Source organism: Patagioenas fasciata, chromosome 6 (assembly GCF_037038585.1).
Source record: "Patagioenas fasciata isolate bPatFas1 chromosome 6, bPatFas1.hap1, whole genome shotgun sequence".
Classification (NCBI taxonomy): domain Eukaryota; kingdom Metazoa; phylum Chordata; class Aves; order Columbiformes; family Columbidae; genus Patagioenas; species Patagioenas fasciata.
In genome coordinates this window covers 37,634,538-37,656,666 of record NC_092525.1, presented here as the reverse complement: position 1 = coordinate 37,656,666, position 22,129 = coordinate 37,634,538, and the positions used below count along the sequence as shown (strand labels likewise).

Below are 22,129 nucleotides of genomic sequence, written 5' to 3'. Positions count from 1 at the left end.
CAATTTGTTTTCTTTTTAATACAAACAGGATTTCAAGTATACATTTATAGAATTTTCCAAGATTCCTACCCAAGTTGCTAAGTTTTCATTCACATTGTTCTTAAAGCTGTCCAACAAGAGCTTTTTTAGAAAATTTTGTTTTGCTAAACTGCTTTCATTGCAATTGTACAGTCCCCTCTACCATTGTGTCCTTTCCCCCTTCCCCAGCTCTGGTTCTCCCCACCCTTGCCCACCCCCTCCAGCAGCGCTGGAGGAGGAAGAGGAAGGTGATGGTGAAGGACCAGCTTGGGAACAGCTTGTACCATCACTTCAGAACAGTCTGATCGCCACAAGATACACGCAGCAGGCTCACGGTTCAACCCACTGCACGCTAGTGTGAACACTGACTTTTTACTTCTCTTTGAAAAAAAGGATTGCAACCAAAAAAAAACCATTAATTAAAAAACAAAAGGAGAATAATTAGTACAGCAGGAAACTTCTTAACTGTGAAAGGAAGTCTTGAGTGTTAGGACACCTGTCCTAAAAAGCCTGATTTATATATGAACAGTTGAAGGCGACAGCACAGTTTTTCTTACAAATGGTTACTCTGCAAACCAGCTCAGAGCAGAATCAATGTGGGACAGACAAACTTGGATTGAAAATAAAAAATACTGAACTGACTAGGGTTCCATATCCACATTATGGGAAAAAGAAACCAAACCAAAACCACAACCCCAGTAACAACTTCGTGGTGGCTCTGCTTGCTCAGCTCAGCCCTGTGCCTGTGGACGGGCCGTCTGCTGTGTTGTCGCTGGGTGTAAATTCTGACCTGGAATAAACGGGATTTCAATGTTCTTTACAGGCAAGGGTGGGGTGTTTATTTTGACCGATTACGAAAGCGCTGGGGCAGGCGGCGTGCCCGTCGGTGCTACAGCGGGGCCGAGCCGTGCCCGGGGCGGCGGGAGCGGAGGTAGAGCTGCCGCGGAGCTGCTGGGTGTCCAGGCTCTGCTGGGTGTCCAGGCTGCAGCTGCGGCCCCGCGCCGGACACGTCGCTCCCTCCCGCGCTCTGTGTGGCTGTGCCACGTGCCAGCGACAGCCACGCTCATCCTACGGTTTAAAGTGCATTTCTTCAGGAAAGGATTTTTTTTTTCTTTTTCTTTTTTCTTTTTTTTCTTCTTTTTATTTTTTCTAAGAGGAACCTATTTAAAGTGCTGTTCTAGTTTGGAAAGGGACTCTTGTTTAGAAAAAAAAAATGGCACCTTTTCACACGAGAGATCTGCTCTCTTGTATGTATTCTTACGTATATATATCTATATAAATTCGCAGAGTTAGATCTGCAGACTAATGACCAACATATAAAAGTGTTTTGTTTATTTTATTGCTTTGCTTTTCTTGCTGCCTGCTCCCTTGGAGGCAGGAGGGAGATGGATTCTCCTCTTACCTTCCACACCGTTAATTAATTTCCCAGTGCAGGAAGCTGAGCTCGCAGCAGCCCTTGGCCTGCAGGACAGTTTGTTATAACGCAGAAATACGTGAAGTAACGCAAACGAAGCCGCCACGAGCTGTCGCAGCCCTGGAGTGAACCCGTGAGGGTCACAGCGAGAAACGGGGGGCGAAGGACCACGAAAGGTCTCCCCCTGCTCCTGCTAGATGCCATTTTCATAGAGTCACTTTACAGAGCAGACCTGCATTTCTGAAACACAGAGGTAAGGAAAAACAAATCTGTTTTGTTTTATTTAAGTGAAAGCTTTGCTGATAGAGTGTGTAGCGTGGTAACCTCAGCACTCCAAGAGAGAGAGGTAGTTACTGTCCTGTGAATCTTCTGCTGCTTAACGCAACGTAATTTCTAGAGCGATTGCTCAAAAAACAAAAAGGAAAGGAAAATAAATCCTGTGCTCTTTATTAAAAGTTATCCCAGTTAAATCTTTCCGTTGAAGACATACTTGACTATTCCCTCTAAGAGGCTTCTATATTTTTAGGAATTGATTGTCAGTTTAGTTCATTACAAAATGAAATTTGATTAGTAAATTGCTATATGAAGCCGCTTATGTTAACTTCTGTTCTGATACTCTGCTCTTCCCTGCTCAGCGAGGAAGCGCTTGATCGCCAGGGCCCCTCTTTGGGGGTTATTGTCACAGCTCATCCGCTACAGCATCGCGGTGTGACCGCGTGGGACAGCATTTCATGCTCTGGGCAGTTTGAATGGAAACGTTACGAAGAGCTGCCAGTGTCACGTTCACAGTGTTGTACAGGGAAATGGGGCGACACGTGGGAAGGGGGGGGCAGAGGGCGGCTCTGCAGACAACTGGGAGCTTCAGCTCCTGTTTGAGACACCAGGGGAAAACCGCATCCCTTTTTAGACAAAAGCAGTACTTTGAATAACTTGCTTTCATTCCTGCAAACTAACCTCTGATACGGTCTCCTCCTGTACTTCGCTGACCCTCCCTGTAAGCGTGGGGTACAAGGTGAGGAATACGTTCCCACAAAACATACAGCTGCGTATTATTCTTCTCCTAACTCAGAAAAGTCCCTGTTTTGCCACCAAGCGGGATTACTCTCGCACCCCTCGGCCTGTCCTAACTGTCAGCAATTTGACGTACACGAACACAAAAGAAACGTGCGTTATTTGCGTGACAACACTCCCGTTTCGCTTCAGATGATTTCTCGGAGGCGCTTGCCCTGTGACAACGTCGCTCTGGAAGCCATTGCCCATCAGCTTTCTGTCCAGGCAAGAACTCCAGGGGAGCCAAAAGGAATCAGTCTTATGCAAAAAGTATGACAAAATTCTGCTCTCCATCCCAAATTCACCTGCAATCCAGAAAATTGCTTCCCAAACAGCACAGCTCCAGCTCTCAAAACCTTCTGGCACGCAATAAAGTATTAAGTAAAAGCTTCACAGTAATCCACAGAGTTTCCTTAGACGTGTAAACGCTAAGAAAACAGCACAATGGGAGCACAAACTCCCATCTCAAACCAATGCCCCAGACATGTGGGTGAACGAACGGACCCCAACACAGCCCTCAGGCTAAACGCAACTCTTTAAACTTGACCAGGGAACTAAGAGCATCAGGTTAAAACTCATTTCCAAGAAGCTTCTCAGCTGTAGTGTTGCAATTCCTCCCCCCGCCCCAGACTGAGTAATTTCAATCGTATTTTTCTTGTTTTATGCTGCTATTTTACAACCAGTAGTAAAACTATAACCAATCTAGCTTCATTTTTTGTTTCTAATTAGTTTCACAGTTTCATAGCCAATGGTACTGGGTCTGACTGCAAAGGTAACCGGAAGGTTTAAATAAATAAGCTTCACTACAATATAAAAATAACGAAGACACGTAACCATAGATCTGAGGAGGAAGGGGGGTTAAGTACATTGACAAAAACTAAGTGAAGATGGAGGCTTAACATTGCTGACAGTCTGCAAATAATTAATGCACTGATTTTCTTTGTTTTAAAGTACTGCCTTAGATAACTGCAGTAAAATAATAGAATATGTCAGATTAAACAAGGAACTTACACACAGCAGTATTTAAAAGATACCTGAATATGTTTCAAAAGCTTAACTGATATGAACTAGGAAGCCCATTAAAGCTGCCCATTTTTACGTTATAACACTAAAAAAATTAACAATACAGCTTGGCGTAGTCCGATGGAAACAGGAACCCGGAGGCTGCAGTCACGCATAGGGAGCTGCTGGATTTCACAGACTGTGGCACCCGAGATGCTATTTCACGGATTAATCATTAACAAACGAAAAAAACTGTAACTGGAATACACTGATAGGATACACCACTATCCTTTGTCTTGCGTTTTGCAGCAGGGGGTGGGTCAATATTTTATACTCCAGGGGAGTGGTGGAGAAGCCCAGAAAAAGGGAGGGTGGGATGGGGCCCCCAGCCCTGCCTCCCCCCTCAAAGCAGGACTAACTCTTGCCTGGTCAAGTCTGGAGTATCTCCCAGGATGGAGACTTCCCAGCCTCTCCGGCAACCCGTTCCAATACTGTTTGGCTGTACTCACAGTGAAAAAATGTAATACCTAACCTGAATCTCGCTGGTATAACCTCCTGCCTACCGCTGCTCCTCTTCCCACCGCCTGCCTCTGAGAAGAGCTTGGCTCCATCTTCTCTGCAGTCTCCCCTTGGCTGCTGAGTTTAAACAGAAGAAATGACATGGGTAAAAGCAGAGAGCGCTGAAACGGAAGCAAACTTCGGTTTACAACAGCTTAAACGCGTGCTAGAAAATGTAACATCCAGAAAACGGCACTTTGAAATCTGTCTGGTGCTCCCCATTTCCAGCCTTCAGAGCAGATCTGCCTCCGCCAGCGACTGACTGGTTTTCCTTCACCCTCATTCGCGGCTCCAGGCCAGAGAACGCGGGTGACGCCCCACTCTAATGCCGTAGGACAGCTTTTTCATTCTGCCCAACACCTCCTCTTGGTTTTCACTGCCAATAGCCCCAGCCAGTGCTGAAAACAGATGAGCCCTCTGCTTATTTCGGGTGTCTCCCTCCTCCCTGCTAAGCCAGCCTCCTTTCCTTGCTATTTCTGTTTGCACTTTGCAGATCTCCCCGTTAGAACAACTCAGACGGCGTGTCCCTGGCTATCTGAAGAAACTCCAGCTAACACAGGCAAACATCTGCGTGGTGGAAGTGCTGCTGTTTTCTGTCGTTTCGTGGGCTGAAGCCTTTGCGGCGCTCATCAGCGCACAGGGCAAGGGCAACAAGTCTGTGGCTAGAGGGAGATTTGCCACCACTCCTAAAAACTTCTAAGGAAATACAATAAAGCCGGCTTTGTCAGAGGCGTGATGTGCATCACGCTCTCCATGATGTAAGCAGGTCCCCATCACCAGGTTTGGATTAACAGTATTTTTCTCCTTCCATCCCTGCCCACTCTTCTCCCAACACCAATCCCAGGTTGGAAGGGACCACAAGGATCATCTGGTCCAACCTTTCTTGGTAAAAGTCTAGTCTAGACAAGCTGGCTCAGCACCCTATCCAACTGAATTTTAAGTGTCCAGTGTTGGGAAATCCACCACTTTTGTGGGAGATGATTCCAATGGCTGATTGTTCTCATCGGGGAAAAACTTCCCTCTTGCGCCCAGTCGGAATCTCCCCAGGGGTAACTTGTAACCATCACCCCTCATATTTTCCATGGGCCCCCTTGTAACAAGGGGTCTCCATCTGCTTTGCAGCCACCTGTTAAAATACTGGCATGTGGTGCTGAGCTCTCCCTTAAGCTGCCGTTTCTCCAGGCTGAACAGTTCTCTCAGCCAGCTTAGCAGAAAACACCTGCCCTGCAAGCTCAATGGGCACAGCTCAGACCACTTTGGGAATAGTTCACCATCCTTCTGGTTTTCAAAGGTGCCCATTTATGTGGGGCATCTCTAGCCCGGGGCACCCATCACTCCCCCAGCTCCCCATCAATGGCATTGACGTACCTGCTGTGGGTCTTAGCAGAAACCTGGAATGAGAACACAGGGTTCAAACGCTACCACTTTTCCTTGCCCAAATTTCTGAAATGGCCCATCTCACCCTGCAAAAACAAGGATCTGAATAGAAGTTAACAGCCCAAACCCCCAGACCTACTCCACGGCCCTGCCAAAAGCAGGTTTAACTCCGCATTTGCAAAAGCCTTTGACAAAGCCAACATTTTGGTTCACGATTCCCCTCCTAAGATTCCCCCCGCAGGCTCCCCGTGCTGTCCGTCAGTCCTGACTGTGTTCCTGATGCTGAAGGCAGCGGAGTCTGGTGTTTGTTACCGAATTGGGGAGCTGAAGTGCTCATGCAATGGGAAGCCACGAGGAAAATATCCCAATAAATCCCACCAGCGACTCGATCCACGCTGTGACAGAGACCGGCTCTCCACAAACGCCCTTCCTCACCCCTCCCAGCCTCTATGGCAGCAGAAAAAACACCTTACAACCATCACCTCCTACAGACACAGGTTTTAAACCTTCTGCAAAGTCCTTCTCGTGGGTATTATAGAAATTGTTCATAGATCATAAACTGATGCTGGATGAGAATTTAACAGAACATAAAAATCACTAGGGAGGGAGCTAAGACTTTTCAGCGTTTCCATGAAAAGAATTAAAGCTTTAAAATAAATAGTAGTTTTTGGTCCATGTCCAAAGCCATCAGAACGATGATGGGGCCAGCCAGCAGCACGCATTCACAACCCCCTCACCCAAAGCCTCCGGCTTACATTCCACCAACCCGCTGAACACCGAGGAAACACAGGATCCTGTGTACTGACACCAGTGCTACCTTATAATCAACTTGGGGAAATTTTCAGTGGAAAGGGCTACCTCCTTGTTAAAAAAAAATGATATATATGTATATGCACTGAGGTTGCTTACAGGATGCCCCAACCAAAGGGAATTTGACGTGACGGATGATGTTGCTACGCGCTGGTACGGTACGTGGCACAGAAAAGGTCTTATATTCAACCCGTGGTACCTGGCGACTACAATTAGAACTAGATTAGCTTACGGTCTTTTTACATTTACCAGATCTAGTTGCTAAAAATTGTCCTGCACGTAGCTGGTTTGATGTACCATGAGCTGCAACTACGCACGGATCCTGCTGGGGAGCGTTACATGAACCTACTCGATCGACAAAGGTAGCCGGACCATCACCTTGCTCAAAATAAAGGATGCAGGGAAATCTTCTCTAAGAAGAGACCCTGCAGGCTGAGCAGAAGAGCAGGAGGAAGCGCAGCCACTGCCAAGCCTGCGGGAGATTGTTAGAGGTGAATTTGTTCACAGCGTTTGCTAATTCCTTGGAAAGGCAGTTACTGCCCAGCACAGAAGAATCAGGAAGATTTTATCTTTGAACCTATTTATTTCCATTGGTGACAGCAGAACATGCACCTCCATGGAGGTGACTAAAAAAAAAAGCACCTCTAGACATCAGTAAATAGCAAAAACCTATTTTCTAAAACTGTAAATTAGACACTAAACACGTTAGTGTTCGTTTCTGTGGCCTTTTCTCTCCAGCTCCCAGTTGTGCCAGGCTACAGTCTGATCTGCTGTCTTCTCCCTTTTTATTTCTAGGCTTGCCACAACATACTTGTTTTCCTATAAAAACATCAAGTATTGTGAAAAACCTTGCAATTCCCAAGCCTTTAGCTCCACCACCACCTTCGGCTCTGACTCTTATCAGATACCGCAGCACGGAACAGCAAACCAAAGGGAATGGGGGCAGAGCCAGCGCCGAGACAGCCTGTCCCCTCTTTTAGACGTGTTTTTAGAAGAATTCACCCAGACCCTGCATGTACAAGGCAGGGTCAGGCAGAGGACCACGCAGAATCACTTTAGATCCATCTTACAGCTTCTACAGCAAACCCGCACCTAAATTCCTGCCTCGTTTTCCCTTGCAGGGGATTTCTTTAAGGCATTCTATAGGCAAGTCCTCGAGCCTCCTGACAGCACCCCAATGCAAGAGGCAGGGCAGAAGCCTCAGGTTTTGCAACCAGGAGGGCAGCAGAGACTCCAAAGTGATTCTGATGCAAAAGTGCAGCTGCAGAAATGCTGCCAAGCCACGCTTTTAAATGATAACCCACACTGACCTCCCCAGCATCAAACTTTACCCAGCAAGTCAGTCTGAAATCCTCCCAAGTTTGCACATCTCTAGGATTCACCAGCACATGTTCCTAAGTCTTATTCGTATCCATGTTTTTGCCAGCAAAGATCTCTCAGGGCTCCAATCTGAAACGGTTCCTCCTATTTCCGAGACGCATCCTTTGACAAGCAGTAATACTTTGGTTTACAACTGGATTAAAATATAAATTAAGTAAGAATAATGCTAAATGAGTTTATATCGAAACACTTTATATATGTCTACATATATATGTATATACAGGTATGTGTGTGTGCACTCCCTAATGACAGCTAGAGGAAGTAAAAGTCATTCTCCAAAGGCTTCTACTCTTCCAACTAGCGTGGTCAACGTATCCATTGCAACAATTCCCTGTGCATAAAAGCTAATGAAGTGCTGGAAAGTGGCGCTGGTGAACAGCTGGATCACACAGACGTTCAGGAACAGAAAGACAATAAATTATAAGAAGCAGTAGTAACTTGTTCACAGTTGGGATGAGGATAATGTTATCAGAAACCTGAATTTCCTACAGTTCTCAGGAATAAAAAGTCAAAAGTCACCGAAGGTTACAGTTAATCCTAAAAGCAAAGATCGCCTCTGACACAAAGAAATGGTAGAAACCACAAGAAATTTCTCCCAGCAGAATAAACTCCGGTACCGTCGGATTCAGGGGGCAGATTCCCAATAGCAGAATCCAACCCGGTGATGCTCCAATCGCCGCCTCCACCTCAACGTTTGCACAAGTAGGAAGATTCCTCAAAGCCAAATCAACCCTACGTCCAAAAGAAAATGCTCCCAGTTCCTCCTTGATTCTGCTTCAAACTATCACCCCAAACGTCACATTCCATCTCTCCTCATCCCAGCCTCTGTGTTTTCCTACGTTTCACAAAATAAAGCCTGGTAGCAATAATACCAAAGCGGGTGGAAATATTTTAGAGATGGCAGGATTCTTCAGATAATTTTAAAACCCACTTGAGCAGGTTCCAGATTAGGAATAACCTAAGTTTCTAGTAAGACTAACCACAGCAAAACTTTGGCCTGCTGCATTTTATTTAAAAAGAAAATAAACCTGAACAAATCTACCCTATTCCAAAGTGTTCTGGTAGACATTAGTTTCAAGCAACAGCCAGTAGCGTTTGCATAGTTCTAGCTTTTATTTGGTTACAAATATATATTTATATATATAAATGTACATACATATATATGTATGTATTTGATATTAAAATATCCTTTGAATGACGATGATTAAAACTGAGCTCCTCTTTAGGACCTTCCACGGAAGGCATCAAAGCTCTGAGGATGGATCTCCCCTCGGGACAGGAGCACTGCTCATCTCTGAGAGCGTCGTCACCGCCAGACAAGGTTACGCCGGCGGCAGCTCCATCAACAGAGCCCAGACTTGCTGCCTGTGGTCCCGGGGGAAACGGAGAGCCCAAACCTTGGCAAAAATTAGAAGTCTCCTGAATTACAGCTCCTTGACTTCTCCCATCCCCAAAATATTTCCAGTAGAGCAACAACGGTATCTGGTGTCGCTAATCTGCAGAAATTTGCGGATGCTGGTACGGCTAAATTGGCAGGCACGTCATGGAGAGGAAAATTGTATAAAGACTAAGTTTAAGGGGTGCTAGTTTTTGTTGGTTTTAAAGGTGCATGACTCGATCTACTTCACAAACTCCCATCCACCCAAACTCCACCTTTCCAGCTGTCTTTCCATTTCTGGGTTCTGCGGGAGATGAAGTCAGCAGCAAATATTATAAAAGCTACAACGCTGCCCTTGCAAATGCTTTGTTAGGGCTGAAGGCGGCACAAGGACTCTGCTCCAAGACCGGACTGCGTAGAAGCATCTACTGAACCAGGTACCGCACTTTTAGGTGACATTACCACATCGCAGAGACACGGCACAGCCTGCCCTGGAAAACTAATTCACCCAGCTGTCACAAAACAGAGCAGGACAAGCAGAGAGATCCATCCCGTTCCTTGATTTCAACCTTGATCTCCCAGAGGGCTGAACTCCTGGCTCTGTACCCTCCCTACCACGCTTTCCAGCAAGACCGCAGATCGTTTCAAACAGTTCCAGCTCCAAAGAGCTGTCAGATGGGACAGATGGATTTCAAACAGCAGCAGAGACACAACACTTTCTATTCCTCCTGCCCTTCAACCACCCAGATCTCTGAAAGTTCAATTTTACAGATCACAGCTTGGAAAAATTGTAGAGAAGATGTAAGTAAGTCCAAGGACTGAACCCAATGGCCGGACAACACCGGGAGGACATGTGAAGCACAGCCCGTCCGCATCAGCTGCTCGGATCCTACCAGGTTGATATCCCTGGATCTTACAAAGCGGCCCTAAGTGTGTTCTCAGCCTCCTGTTACAAATTCACATTTCATAAAGCCTCCTCACTCATCCCTCTCTGTTTAGCTGCTGGAAATCAGAGGCACGGTTTTGCTTTCACACACTCCCACCGCCGGAGAGCAAAAAAGACCTTGTGCTTTTTCCCTCTCCCCAGCTTCCCATCGGTTATCCTCCCGAGCGGAAGATTAGCTTTTCCCCAAAGCAGCAGCACAGTATTAACACAATTCTGGTTATTTTCACAGCTGTTCACAGGGAACCTGGCAGCAGCAGGGAATGGCCACGGCGACCGTCACGTTGCTCTGCGGTGACTTGGCACCGGGGCTTTCTGCAGGCTCAAGATCACCGCAACGCTTCACATTTAGAAAGGTTTCTCGGCCGCAGCAAAGAACTAAGAAATGTGTTCACCTTCCGAGAAGGGAAACTGCAGAAATCAGAGTGCGTTCCCTCTGTTGCCTGAGGTGAGCGAACAAATCCGTTAGTAAGCTCTAACTCTGAAGCGGACAGAAATGTTACATACAGAGGTATTAAAATACGACAGAGTTCTCTTCACATCCTTAAATCACAGTTGAAATCACAGTTTTGGCAGAGGGGAGAAAGCTGCAGCTAGGCGTGGAAATGCAAAGCCGTGCCTCAACCCACCGCAGAAGCGTTTGCGCTTGGAAAGCCGGCAGCTGAAGGACTACACAGCTCACTGATGGAGAGGCAACGAGAGATGGTCGCGTTCTGCTACTAAAAGCAGCTCCAAGTAGCTACACCACTGCTGGAAAATTCACATGAGGTTTTTCTATACCGTATATGACCTCCAACCCCTTTTTTCTCGAACCTCGGCCTCATCTGCACTGAGGAAGTCAACCACTGAAAGAAAAGTTTAATAACGAAATGATTCCTTCTGAACTGGTTCCATCTTCTAGTGCGGATGGGCCTAAACTGCTTTCAGCGCTGTTCAAGAAAACATTAGAGACATCATGATTCCCACACGTACATACACATACACATCCATTAAATGTACAGAAATAATATTAAAATGATTCCCGCTACCATACCCTATACTGACTCTAGCTACAAGCTATAAACTTCACCTCAGCGAGGCCCGGGCAAGAATATTGGCTCTTTTGCATGCAATCAGAAATGATTGTTTATACAGTGGCAACCTCTGCACCAAAAATAACAACAAAAATAAACATAAAAGAGGAAAAACAAAATAAAAACCTTTCACAAGCTTTGTTTTCAGACCAGCCTAGCACGATATGAAGGACCAATTTCACGGTTTTCAACCAGGCGAATTGAAAGCGGTGAATCGGCAAGACGGGACGCGCCACCGGCATCCCAGGCGGCTGGGACGTTCCTCCGTTCACAGTATCGATACAGTAAAACAAACACCTGCTCAGGAAACTCATGGCTGTGCCGCACAAATCACGGCACCCACCAGTTTCTGTCGGCCCTTCGTCACTGCGCTTCCATGGAGCGGCTGCCGCCTGTTCTTTCAGAAAAGTGTTGCTTGGATAGCAGTTACTGCACCTTCACCCTTCTCTTCACAGCAAGCTTAGCAGGGAAACTTTCCCACTATATTTATATATAATATATGTATATAAATAACTTTATGTTTTTATAGTTTGGTAGTATTCTTTTAAAAGTTCTATTTTAAAACACTTAAAAATCTTTTAAGCAACTAAAAGTAACTTTTGATGCTCTCTAGTGTGAACAGGATAGGATTTCAAAGTTTTTAACTTCTTTTTTTTTCCTTTTGGATTTTTGGTAACTTCAAAAGCTATAACTAAAGCAGCATACCCTACACACCTCCGCTCCTCCCCACCCTCTCATCTCTCAGCTTCTGCGACTGCTCTCTGGCAACGTTACCGTTTCAGTACAAGTCTTTTTGACCTTTGAGGGGAAACCCAGCGGGGCTGGTCCCTCGGGCGGCCACTAGAAAATCGTTCACTTGACACGAGAGGAGGAAGGAGGGACAGAAGGAAAACGGAGGTGAAAGATCAGTTTTCCTGTTTGAAATGGTCAATGAAATTGTACTTCGTAACCTGCAAAGGTTCTTCTCTGAGGAGCACGTCCCCGTTAGACACGATCCTGGCACAAATCCCTTCCCCACGCGCAAACAGAACATTACAGCCACGTCTGCTTGTTGAGAGAGAACTGGGAGGAACAGTGAGACCCCTCGCTTATAAAAGAGGAAAAATACATAAAGCCAGGCAAGAATACATCACCCTCCTTCAAATCCTTCCCTCTGAAGGGGCAGGAAAACGATCCCGAGTCCCGGTTTGCAGGTGGGGGAAGCGAGGGTTGGAGAGGTTTCCATGTGCCCAAAATAGTGCAGTCAGACTGCGGGGCTTTATTTTCCCTCGGTAAGGCTCCTGCCTGCCAAGCCCACGCTCCGAGCGCTCGCCAGGCTTGCAAGACCAAGTGAATTCCTTTTTCAGTGTCTCATTGTTCCTCCCATCACCTCAAGGACCCTTCATCCTTCCTTATCACAGACGTCACGCATCCTCAAGAGAACTCCTTCAACCAAACGTCCGAACCCAATCCGCGCAACCTGTCGTTCATTCTCCCCCTCCACCGTCAACAACTCGGCATCAGAACCAGAGAAAACTCCTAAAGTATTGCATATTTTTTAAAAAGACTTCTTCAAAAGATGTCGATATATTTGCACTTATCTACCTGTCCCATGCTTTTCCGTTTATGAAACACGTAAGCACGACCTACAATACACAACGCAGGCATGTCTCTCCGGGTTTGCTTAACTTGCTCTAAACATCAGAGCTGCTTAGAATATAAAAGTTTAAGTCCATGCAAGGGGACAGGGTTGTGATTGCTCTAGGAACCGTTTGCTTTTAAGTTTCCTGAACCGTTACGAGGAAATAAAGTAGGGTTTTCTTTTCTTTTTGCATTTCATCGATAAAAAAAGTTATCAAACTAGTTTGTAGAAACACGTTTAAAAGCAACCACCCACGATTGCTGGGCTGGGACGACAGCATTTCCGTACACCGTATTGCTGTTAGAAAAGATCAAGTGCGTGTCGAGGGGGGAGCAGGGGTGAAGGACTTTGGTAGCCAGGCCTCTAACTCCGCAATTCAGCCAGGCCAGAAAACCTTTTCCTAACGCTCGGCAACACCCAAAGCAAGAACCGCTCAGGACGCCTGAGTGCTCTGAACTCTCCAGATCGGCGACAGCAAAGGACAACCTCCTCCAAAAGACCCCTCCAACCCTTCTCCCAATGCGTCAAGAGTCCCACACAAGCCTCGCCGCTCCTAAATTTCACTTTCAGTAGCCGAACTGCTTCAAATTTTGCCGACCTCTAGAACATGGCTTTGTAGCCGTGCCCTTTTTTAACGTGGGGCATTAAGGCCGCGCGCCTGGAACGGGCAAGCCAAAAGCCCTGAAAGAATAAGATTAAAAAGGTAAGAGACACACCAAAAATAAGACAGGGATAAATACACTCGGGCAAGGCCGATTCCACCAGGACAGTCGTTTTGCTTTCTTTTAACTGCCTGGGGAACGGAGGAAGGCAACGGTCCCGTGTCCCTGCTCTCCCCTTGGGCTGGCCCAGCAGATAGGCCGGACTCACCGGCTCTGCACGGCTGACCTGGCTGCTGGGCCAAAACGCCGTCGAGAAACAGAAATGACTGTTCGTCCCAGATCGCTACGGAGCATTAAAAAAATGTAAAATCCTGTCGATCCCTGAATAAGAAGTTGATTGACACAGTTGTTTTGTTTTTCTCCGAGAGGAGGAGGAATAAGGGAGAAAAACTTTGAACACTCTACGTGTGGGTGTGTGGATGTGTGAGAGAAAGATTTTGCAATTTTGGCAACATCTTGAGAGCTTCTTTCTGTCCAGTGGTGGCATTGCACTAATTACAGTACCAGCCTGCCAGGTTGGTGCTGACTCTTTAGAGCCAAAAGAAATGGGAAGACGGTCCTTTCTCCCCAGAGACTCGGCAGCCGTGTTTCAATCCGGCCCGGTCGTGGACACGGATCCCTGTGCCGTCTCCCCCACGGCCACAGCCTCCTCCTGTGGAGGAGATTCTTCCTCCGCCTGCCCCCGAGACGTGACGGTGGTTTCGGGGGAGATGCTGTGCGGCCCCTCCAGAGGCAAACAGCCAGGGTGGTTCTTGCGAAAGTGCTGGTTGAGGATGGCCTGGAAAGGGAAGCTTTTGCCGCAGACGTGGCAATGAAAGGGCTTGTTGCCCGTGTGCTTGCGGATGTGATACTCCAGCTGATCCTTGCGGGTGTACTTCTTCCCGCACATGCGGCAGACGAAAGGCGTGATGCCCATGTGGAGACGCATGTGCCGGTCCAGGCTGCCCTTCTGGTTGAAGGATTTGGCGCAGTAAATGCACGTGAGTCGGGGGTTGTAGCGGAACCAGCGCTCCGAAACCTCCTGCTCCCGGAGATATTCCACGTAACCGCTCACTCCGAGCATGGCCGATTCTTCCCCCTGCAAAGGAAGCGGCAGAGATTTCAATACCCAGTGGCCTAAAACAAACTGCAGGAGAGAAGAACGGGCCCTGGTCCAGCCAGGAAAGCACAGAAGCAGGTGCCAAACCTCAGAATCAGCAGCACTAATGTCTTCAACCTCAAGCACACATTTAAGTGCTTAACTGGAGCCTTGGGGCTGAAGACAAATGAGCAATCAATTAGCAACCTCTGCTATGAGGGCCCCTTCTGCCAAGTCCTGCACTAGATACCGGGAAGAACAGCCAGCCAGGTTTTAGCTTTTAGCCACTGAGTTGTGCAGCAAACATGTCAGTACATGTTACTTTTTTTAAAACTTGGGCCAGTTTGATTAAAATACTGTATTCCACATTCTGTTTTTTACATCCTAAAGGTGAAAAAAAAGAATCCAATCGATGAGCTTGCAGTAAAACAAAGGTGGAATAAACTACAAATCATAGCTGAAACTCTTCGGGTGTCACTTTACATGGGTATTTATTCAGGTGTCACTCAGGATTCATTTTATAATGAGTCGCGCTTGCCTGAACGGCTGTGCCACGCACCCCAGCCCCGCGGCATCGCCGGGGAGGCTCAGCTCGCACGCCTGGCCCGACTTGCACAGCAAGGACCAGCCAGCTTCTCTGTGTTTTCTGAAGCCACAAAGACAAACAGCCAAGGGTAACCCTAAACCACAAGCTCGGGCTCTAGGACAGCCGCCTCTGGCTGTCGCATTCAGGATAAGCGCAGTCGGTCCCCTGAACACCTCTATGCTGGAGGATGCAGCGTTTGCCTTCCCAGGTCTTAATGCTGTTTCCTGATAATGCCAAACACGGACAAGCAAGTGGTGTAAGATTAGCAGGGCCTCTCCTCCAGCACCTGGGGCTACACAGACACAGTTGGCAGCGTAACCGTGCCAGGTGCCATCGAATCCAACCATACAAGCGCCGGTGAGCTGCTCCGGACTAAAGCAGATGCACAAAACTACGGGACTTTCTTTCCACTCTACCACCCCGCAGGGATCACAGACTATTTTTAGCATTAATACGGCAATACCAGGAGAGTGGTACATGGTAGCTTGTGGTTTTACATTTGAGGCCATCTCATAACGGAGAAATAATAGCAGCTGTTCTGTACATAGAGCTAAAATTGCTTTGTGTGTCGCATTTACCCCAGAGGGTTAGCCTGACCTGAAATTTTCTAAACGTATTCTGAGGACACAAGCCGAAGCTTTGGCAAAATAGGAACAAAAAGGTAACTTTTGTTTTACAGAAGCGTATTGCAAAGTTAGCAGACAGCAATCGCAATTTTGTCCCCCTTGCTTCACTTGCTCTTATTCAAGGGCAAAGCCACCTGGTAACCCCTCACCTGCCTCTAGCAAAGTCATTTGATTACGAACTGTCACTTTACTTATCTGCCGGGCACACAGGGTCGTTCCACACTTGCCACTGCGATACGGACCGTATGCCACAAAAAAATAACATCAAAATGACGAGGTTGTTTTCCAGGTATCTGGCCGAAATCCCAAATGACAGCCCAAATAATTTTTAACTCATATACCAATGGCGTACGTTCCCAGTGTGAGCAACTAAACCCTTTGCAACAGTCTGAGGTCCTTGTTTCACGCACAGTTTTGCTTGCAAATATAAAATATCACACGCTTCATCACAGCACAGGCCCCTTCACCTTCCATGCCAACATTTACTCGCAAACTTCTTGATCTGCCTACCTGGGAACTGGGCTGCTTGGGCTCATCCATCCGCCCGGGAGACTCGCTTTTTGATCTGTACCGCTCAGTCACAGCAACCATGCTGCCAGAAGGGCTAAATCTGTGGGGTGGGGGAAAAGCGTAAACGGAGTTTTTAATGGGCATCAGGTCACTCTGGTGCTTAGAACAACGGGTGAGCAATAGAGGCACCTGTATAGCATCTCTTCATCCTCACCAGCTAACACACGGGAGGCGGAACAGCGCGAATATAAAGGAAAAACCAAGTCATACTGGTCTGTGGTTTCAGTTTTAACATCTGAAAAATACAACTGAGTCATTCGGCTTCCAGTTAAGTCACAGAGAGCTTTTCAGTCACTATCACAAGGAAAGCGATATGGGCCCAGTGACTCAGGAACTGCACAACAGAAGAAACCATTTCTGTAAGGGCACCGCTTGGTCACCACCCCCGCCCTCCTCCGCCTTCCAAGTGGGAAACAAAAGTGATGCGGTGGATTCCGCATGGGAAAGAGTGGATATGGTGTGCTGTGCAAAAAGAGATGCTCGAGGGGAGCTGCTCCGTGGAAAAGAGTTAAGGACCGAGGAAAGGATCGCTGTCCCAAGGGCCAGCTCATGGTCATTCCCACACATTGATTTGTGAAGTGACAAGTGACAGAATATCCACTGCTTCCAGGTAGCTGCTCCCCCACGGGACCAGCGGGACTGAGCTAGAAGAGAGGGAGATGTGAATGGAAACCCTACAAATACAAACCCCCAAACAAAACCCATCTGCCCCTTATCAGATCCGTTCTTTGGGCTGAGCAAAGGGCAGGAAAACAAATGTGGGAGCGGAGGGGAAGCAGATGGATGGGGAAGCAAAACACAGCAGATTTCACCACTTATTTTCAGTAAAGGCTTTCTGCTCTTTCATTCAAAAACAACAACGATGGGCTCCCCACTTCAACTGCTTCAGAAGATGTAAACCCAGGGTCCACTCTTGTCCTGGACCACCAGGAAGAAAATTTCCTCTTGACCTACAGCTGGTGACCGACTTGTTTCTCAAACAAAACCACCCCCAGGTTTTCAGGCCAGAAGGCATCCCTGCAACAACACTTTGCGTAACACATGTTGTATGTGACCTCAATTTCGATGCTGAGCACGATATCTGCTGAGCCTGAACTGCAACATGTTCTTTAGACAAAACCCCCACCTCAGCTACACACCCAGAGGTAGAGACTCCAACCTTTCCTCCTCTTGGTGCTCCTAATTCATCTCCTGGACATCCTGCTCTGTTCGCTGCCCAACTAAAATACTATAACCCAAATTGGACACGCTTCCTAACACCAGGAAAAAACTTCCTTTATGCTTAAGATGGCCACAGGAAATAGAAGGGGGAAACGTCCCAAAGCCACCAACCCAGCCACGTGAAAATCTTGCACTATCTCCTCTTACGGCCAAGGGCAGTAACCAAGTTAAAGAAAACTCACCTGTCGATCTCGCTGCTGGTTGGCCGGACTACTTTGGCCCCCGAGGACCCCAAGACATAAGCCTCTTGGCCCAGCGACCCGTGGCCCGTGGTGTCGATCACCATAGCCGTGACCTCCTCCGCGCTGCTCCCGTCTTCTCCCGAGGGCTGATGCTCTGCCCCCAGCCACTCCTCCAGGTTCTCCGTTTTGATGCGGACTCCTCCCAGCACCCGGACGTCGTCGTCGTTCCGTCCGCCCCGGTCTCCCATGCCCGTCTCGACGTACCACTGTCCCGCTCTGTTGATGCGCAAGATGGGCTCCCTGCTTTCCACGTCCGAACTCTGCTCGATGATCTGGGGGCTGGTGGACTCCTCGGGCGGGCTGAGCTCCCGAATATCCAGCACGGTGCTAACCTGGCCCAAGCGACTCCCCTTCGGGGTGTTGTGACACGGGCTCAGAGAACGGTTTAGATTTGGCGTCACACGGTGAGACTCTGGCGGTCTCTCCTGATGCTTTGTCCTGGTCTGGCTCAATTCCGCTTCCACCTCTGCCACGTTAATTTTGAAATGAATTCCCTCGAGAATCTGCGTGCATTTGTCTATGATGTGCTGCATCTGCAAGAAACTGGCGGCCGTTAGGTAACTGATGATGTCGGCCAGCTGCAGACATATCCTCCCGGTGTAACAAAAGGAAAGGAGCTGCTCGAAAACAGAAGGGTTCTTGATGACGGAAATGGAGACGGTGCTCATTTCGTTGAGGGACATGTGGTCGCGGAAGTAGGGCGAGCTGGCGGCCAGCACCACCTTGTGAGCGCGGAAAGCTTGGCCCTGGACGTTGACCACGATGTCGCACAGGCGGCCCTGCATGCGGAGCTGGTTCAGGTGGCTCAGGACGGAGTTACTGAAGTCAGGGATCTCCAGCTGAATGTTCCCGCTCTTCTCCATGGCTGTCCCAGCGGCAGGTGCACGGCCCTACTGGAAAGCGGGGACAAAAATACCATAGTTAACAGAGCTACTCTATCATTTGCATTCAGAACATTTTCCACCTACTTCCATGCAGTTTGAAACACGGGGATTCTTAGAGAAGTCTCTCACCGTTTAATTTAAAAGCGCCTCGCAGCAGTTCTCGGATCTCGATGTGCCGTACATCACCTTTCACAAGAGTTATATTAAACCAGCCCCCAACAGAGCCCTGTTCCCCGTGGCTTCCGTGCTTGAAACAGTTCATTCCGTCAGCCTCGATAAAGGCACATTTGCATTGTAAAAAGAACATTAAAAATGGTTCAGGCACTAAAAATAGGCAACCAATTGCATAATGGGTTTAAATACTTAGAACTTGTACCTTCTAAGCACTTTGAAAAGGCAAAGGAATATTGCTGTCCCTCCTTTGTAGAACAGGAGTCAGGAAGGAGACACCGGGACCTAAATCCTCCTCAGAGACTTTTCAAAAGCTGGCCAGCACACATTTGACCTCGAGGCATCTTAAACACATTGTTAAAACCAAAATATTCATCATACGTGGCGCTTCTGACACACGGCAGAAAACATATAGCAGGCCAGTGAAAGAAAAAGAACCGAACCCCGTTCTAAACACCAGCGTATGAGACACTCCGCTGGGCACAAGTGACTCCCTGATAAAAGGAGCTGAGATTTGGGTAGTTTGAGGTATCGCACGCAGCAAAAGTCAACTTATGAACAACGGGGATTAACAAACCAGCTCTCCTAGTTTCCCTTCCATAATTCATTTTTCTATAATCATCACATTTCATTTTGGCAAACTCTGAAAAGGAGTCCTGACTATATATGGTCAACATTTGGACCGATCCAAAATTAGACGTAAACTTGCCCAAAAGCAAACAAAACCAAAAAATCCCGAAAGAAAACAAAACCAAAAAGCAAAGTAAATATGTTCATTAGAGAGCGCTCGTGGCGTGAGCAGCTGGATGGCGTGTGAAGTGTCGATTAAGCAGAGCGCTGCAGATACCAAAACAATTCCAGGCAGGCCGGGAATACCAAGGCTCCCGAGAAACCTCTGAATCGAAGGGACTCGCACACAGGACAGCATTTGTACCTTGGGAAGACTTGTCTTTTTCATTCACTTATGATCGCCGCAGGCTAGCGCGTGTCCGTATGCCCGAGCAGACTTTGTGCGAACTTGGCAAAATATGTTACTAAACCTGAAGCTGCAGGACAGCCTGTCAATCTCGCGAAGCCGTGCGCAGAGATTACTCAAGGGCCGGCCGGCTGCGTGGCCCTGGGGCACGAGAGATAGGGGGTGCGCAAAACTTCACGGGGTGCAGCTTAGCAGCACCGTGTCTGAAGGGTTCTCCTCCCCTTCCTCTGCCTTTAGAAGAAAGCGATAAAACCCACAAAACGCAAGGAAATCACGAGAGCGCACGGGTCCGCGTCAACACGATGTTAAAAGCAGAACCTCAAATGCACAGAACGCGGTGTAATAGGAAACCCATGGTCTTACCTGTAACGTTACGAGTAACATGCAGGGGGGAGGAACGGGGGGTGGTATCTTCTTGGTTTATTTTTTCCTTCTGATGTTGTAAGAAGGTCTGAAAACTTTTCTCCCCTGTCCCCTTTGGAAAGAAAAAGGAAAGAAAAATGTAGCACGGAGGGACTGGGTTCTCCCGAGCACAATCGAGCTTCATCATTCCGTGTCAGGACGTGATGTCCCACCCCAAACCGCAGAGAAACACTGAATCTTATCAACTTCATCTCTCCTCACTGTTCAGAGTTTGTGTTGCACCGATGGTCATCAAAATAAAAAACGGAAGCACAAATAACCTGAATAAGTCATTTCCTCGCTGACTGGCACCTCTGGCACCGACCCTGCAGCAGTTAAACGCACGCGGGGATTTCCTCAAATGACCCGTCTCACTTTACACCATTAGAAACACTCGCGCAGCCAAAATCACGTCGGGTACGTGCAAATGTTTACGGGACTGGGGAGCCTGCGATCTCCCATCCTCCCAAACCACCAGTTTCTAAAGCGATAAACCCCAAAACATCCCTTCAAGGAAGGGGAGGTGGGCAGGCAGCCTTCGGGTGGTGAAACCCTCCCTTCCTCGGCTGGGTCAGCTGGGGACGGACAGAAAGAGAAGGGAATATAATAATAATAATAATAATAATAATAATAATAATAATAATAATAATAATAATAATAGTAATAACGTGCCAACTGTTGAGCTTCCAGGGGAGCCCGAAAAATGATTTGTGAGCTTCTGCTCCAAAGGGTAGGGACAAATCCACCTGCAGCTGATGGCAGCAGAAAAGGGCCCATAGAGCTTTGTCACCTCAGCATGGAGGAGCTGGAATTCTATGACAGGCTTTGGGGACAAGCAGCGTCAGAGGCTGGGGAGGGCGAACCGACCTTTTTTGGACTGCGAGGTCATCACCTGTGGGGTGAGCGGGACCTCCTGTGGAGCCAGGGGACTAACAGAGACACTTCATCTCTTTTTAATACCATTTGAAAGTGTCACCAGCTGAGACTTGGACTGACTTATCTCACAAAACACCTTTCACCCTTGTGAGGCGAGAAAGTCTCCATCCGTCAGGCCCCGGTAAGAAGCTGGGACGGAGTATCTGTGGCCGGTGATGGTCACTCTGGATGTGACCCTGCAGTAAAACTTCGGACAAAACTACAGTTTTGACTTCGCAACTGAATAGGAGAAATACCTTCTACTAATGTACCTCATATATAGTAATATGTCACTTTCCTAAAAAAACAGTGTAGTCTATAGTACCGAGCCAGTAACGCAGTGTATAATAAACTGCATTCAGTTCAAAGAAGAAAAAAGATACATTTTCAAGTGTGTTTGGTTCAACAAACACCGCTACTGAAAAAATCTCACTTTTAGGTTATCTGTCGTGAAAACGTGCTTCTTCCTTGGGATTGTTATATATTGAATGTTTCCATTTGACGGTTTTCAAAAAGAGGTGACGGTCAGACCCGTCCCGCCGGGAGCTGCTCAGAGAAGGTTTGACCGAGAAACCTCGGTGTTTTTGGCTAAAAATTATTGTAACTTGGCTACTTTCAAATTACGACAGGGCCTTAATAAAGACAAATAAGTCTAGATTGAGATGACAGGCGCTGCTTTTCTCACCCTCCCCTCGGCTAAAACTGCCAATTTGACAATTTTGGGGTATTTTTTCCCCAACGGCGATGACTCCCGGCGGGGATCGCGGTTCATTTTTAGCCCCTGACAACAGCCAAGCGGCCTCCCCCCGAACCCCGAGGACGGGGCGAACCCGGGGGGCCCGCGGGGAGCGGCGCTGAGGGGCGGGGGGTGCGCGGCCGCGCACCCCCCGCCCCTCAGCGCCGCTCCCCGCGGGCGTCACGGCGGCTGCCGGTGGGGCGGTCCCGGGCTCCCCGCCCCGCCCCACCGCGCCCGCCCCGCCCCGCCCGGGCCCGCTGGGCCGCGCCGGGACCGACCTACCTGCCGGGGGTGGGAAGGGCCCGCCGCGCCGTCCCGGAAGCGAAACCCCCCGAGCGGGCCGCACCCCGGAAGAAAACTCCCGCCCGTGAGGCCGCGGAGCGCATCGCTCCCCCGCCCGCCGCCGCGACGCGCCCTTTGGACACGCCCCCTCCTG

The 22,129-nt window shown here is 48.2% G+C and overlaps 1 protein-coding gene across 2 annotated transcripts; it reads right to left on the bottom strand.

The window, feature by feature from the left end:
- Nucleotides 1-1,863: 1,863 nt before the first annotated feature.
- On the bottom strand, nucleotides 1,864-22,118 carry ZBTB37 (zinc finger and BTB domain containing 37). Of its 2 annotated transcripts, XM_071810558.1 has the most exons (5): nucleotides 21,976-22,118; nucleotides 20,004-20,115; nucleotides 17,550-18,499; nucleotides 16,087-16,186; nucleotides 1,864-14,364 (listed from the first exon to the last, which is right to left on the bottom strand). In XM_071810558.1, exons 2-5 carry the CDS (start codon nucleotides 20,022-20,024, stop codon nucleotides 13,876-13,878), a joined length of 1,560 nt encoding a protein of 519 aa, XP_071666659.1. In that variant the 5' UTR covers nucleotides 20,025-20,115; nucleotides 21,976-22,118; the 3' UTR covers nucleotides 1,864-13,875. The 2 variants fall into 2 exon arrangements, with proteins under 2 accessions (XP_071666659.1, XP_065698632.1); XM_065842560.2 differs by lacking the exon at nucleotides 21,976-22,118 and having other exon boundaries at nucleotides 17,550-18,502.
- Nucleotides 22,119-22,129: the final 11 nt, after the last annotated feature.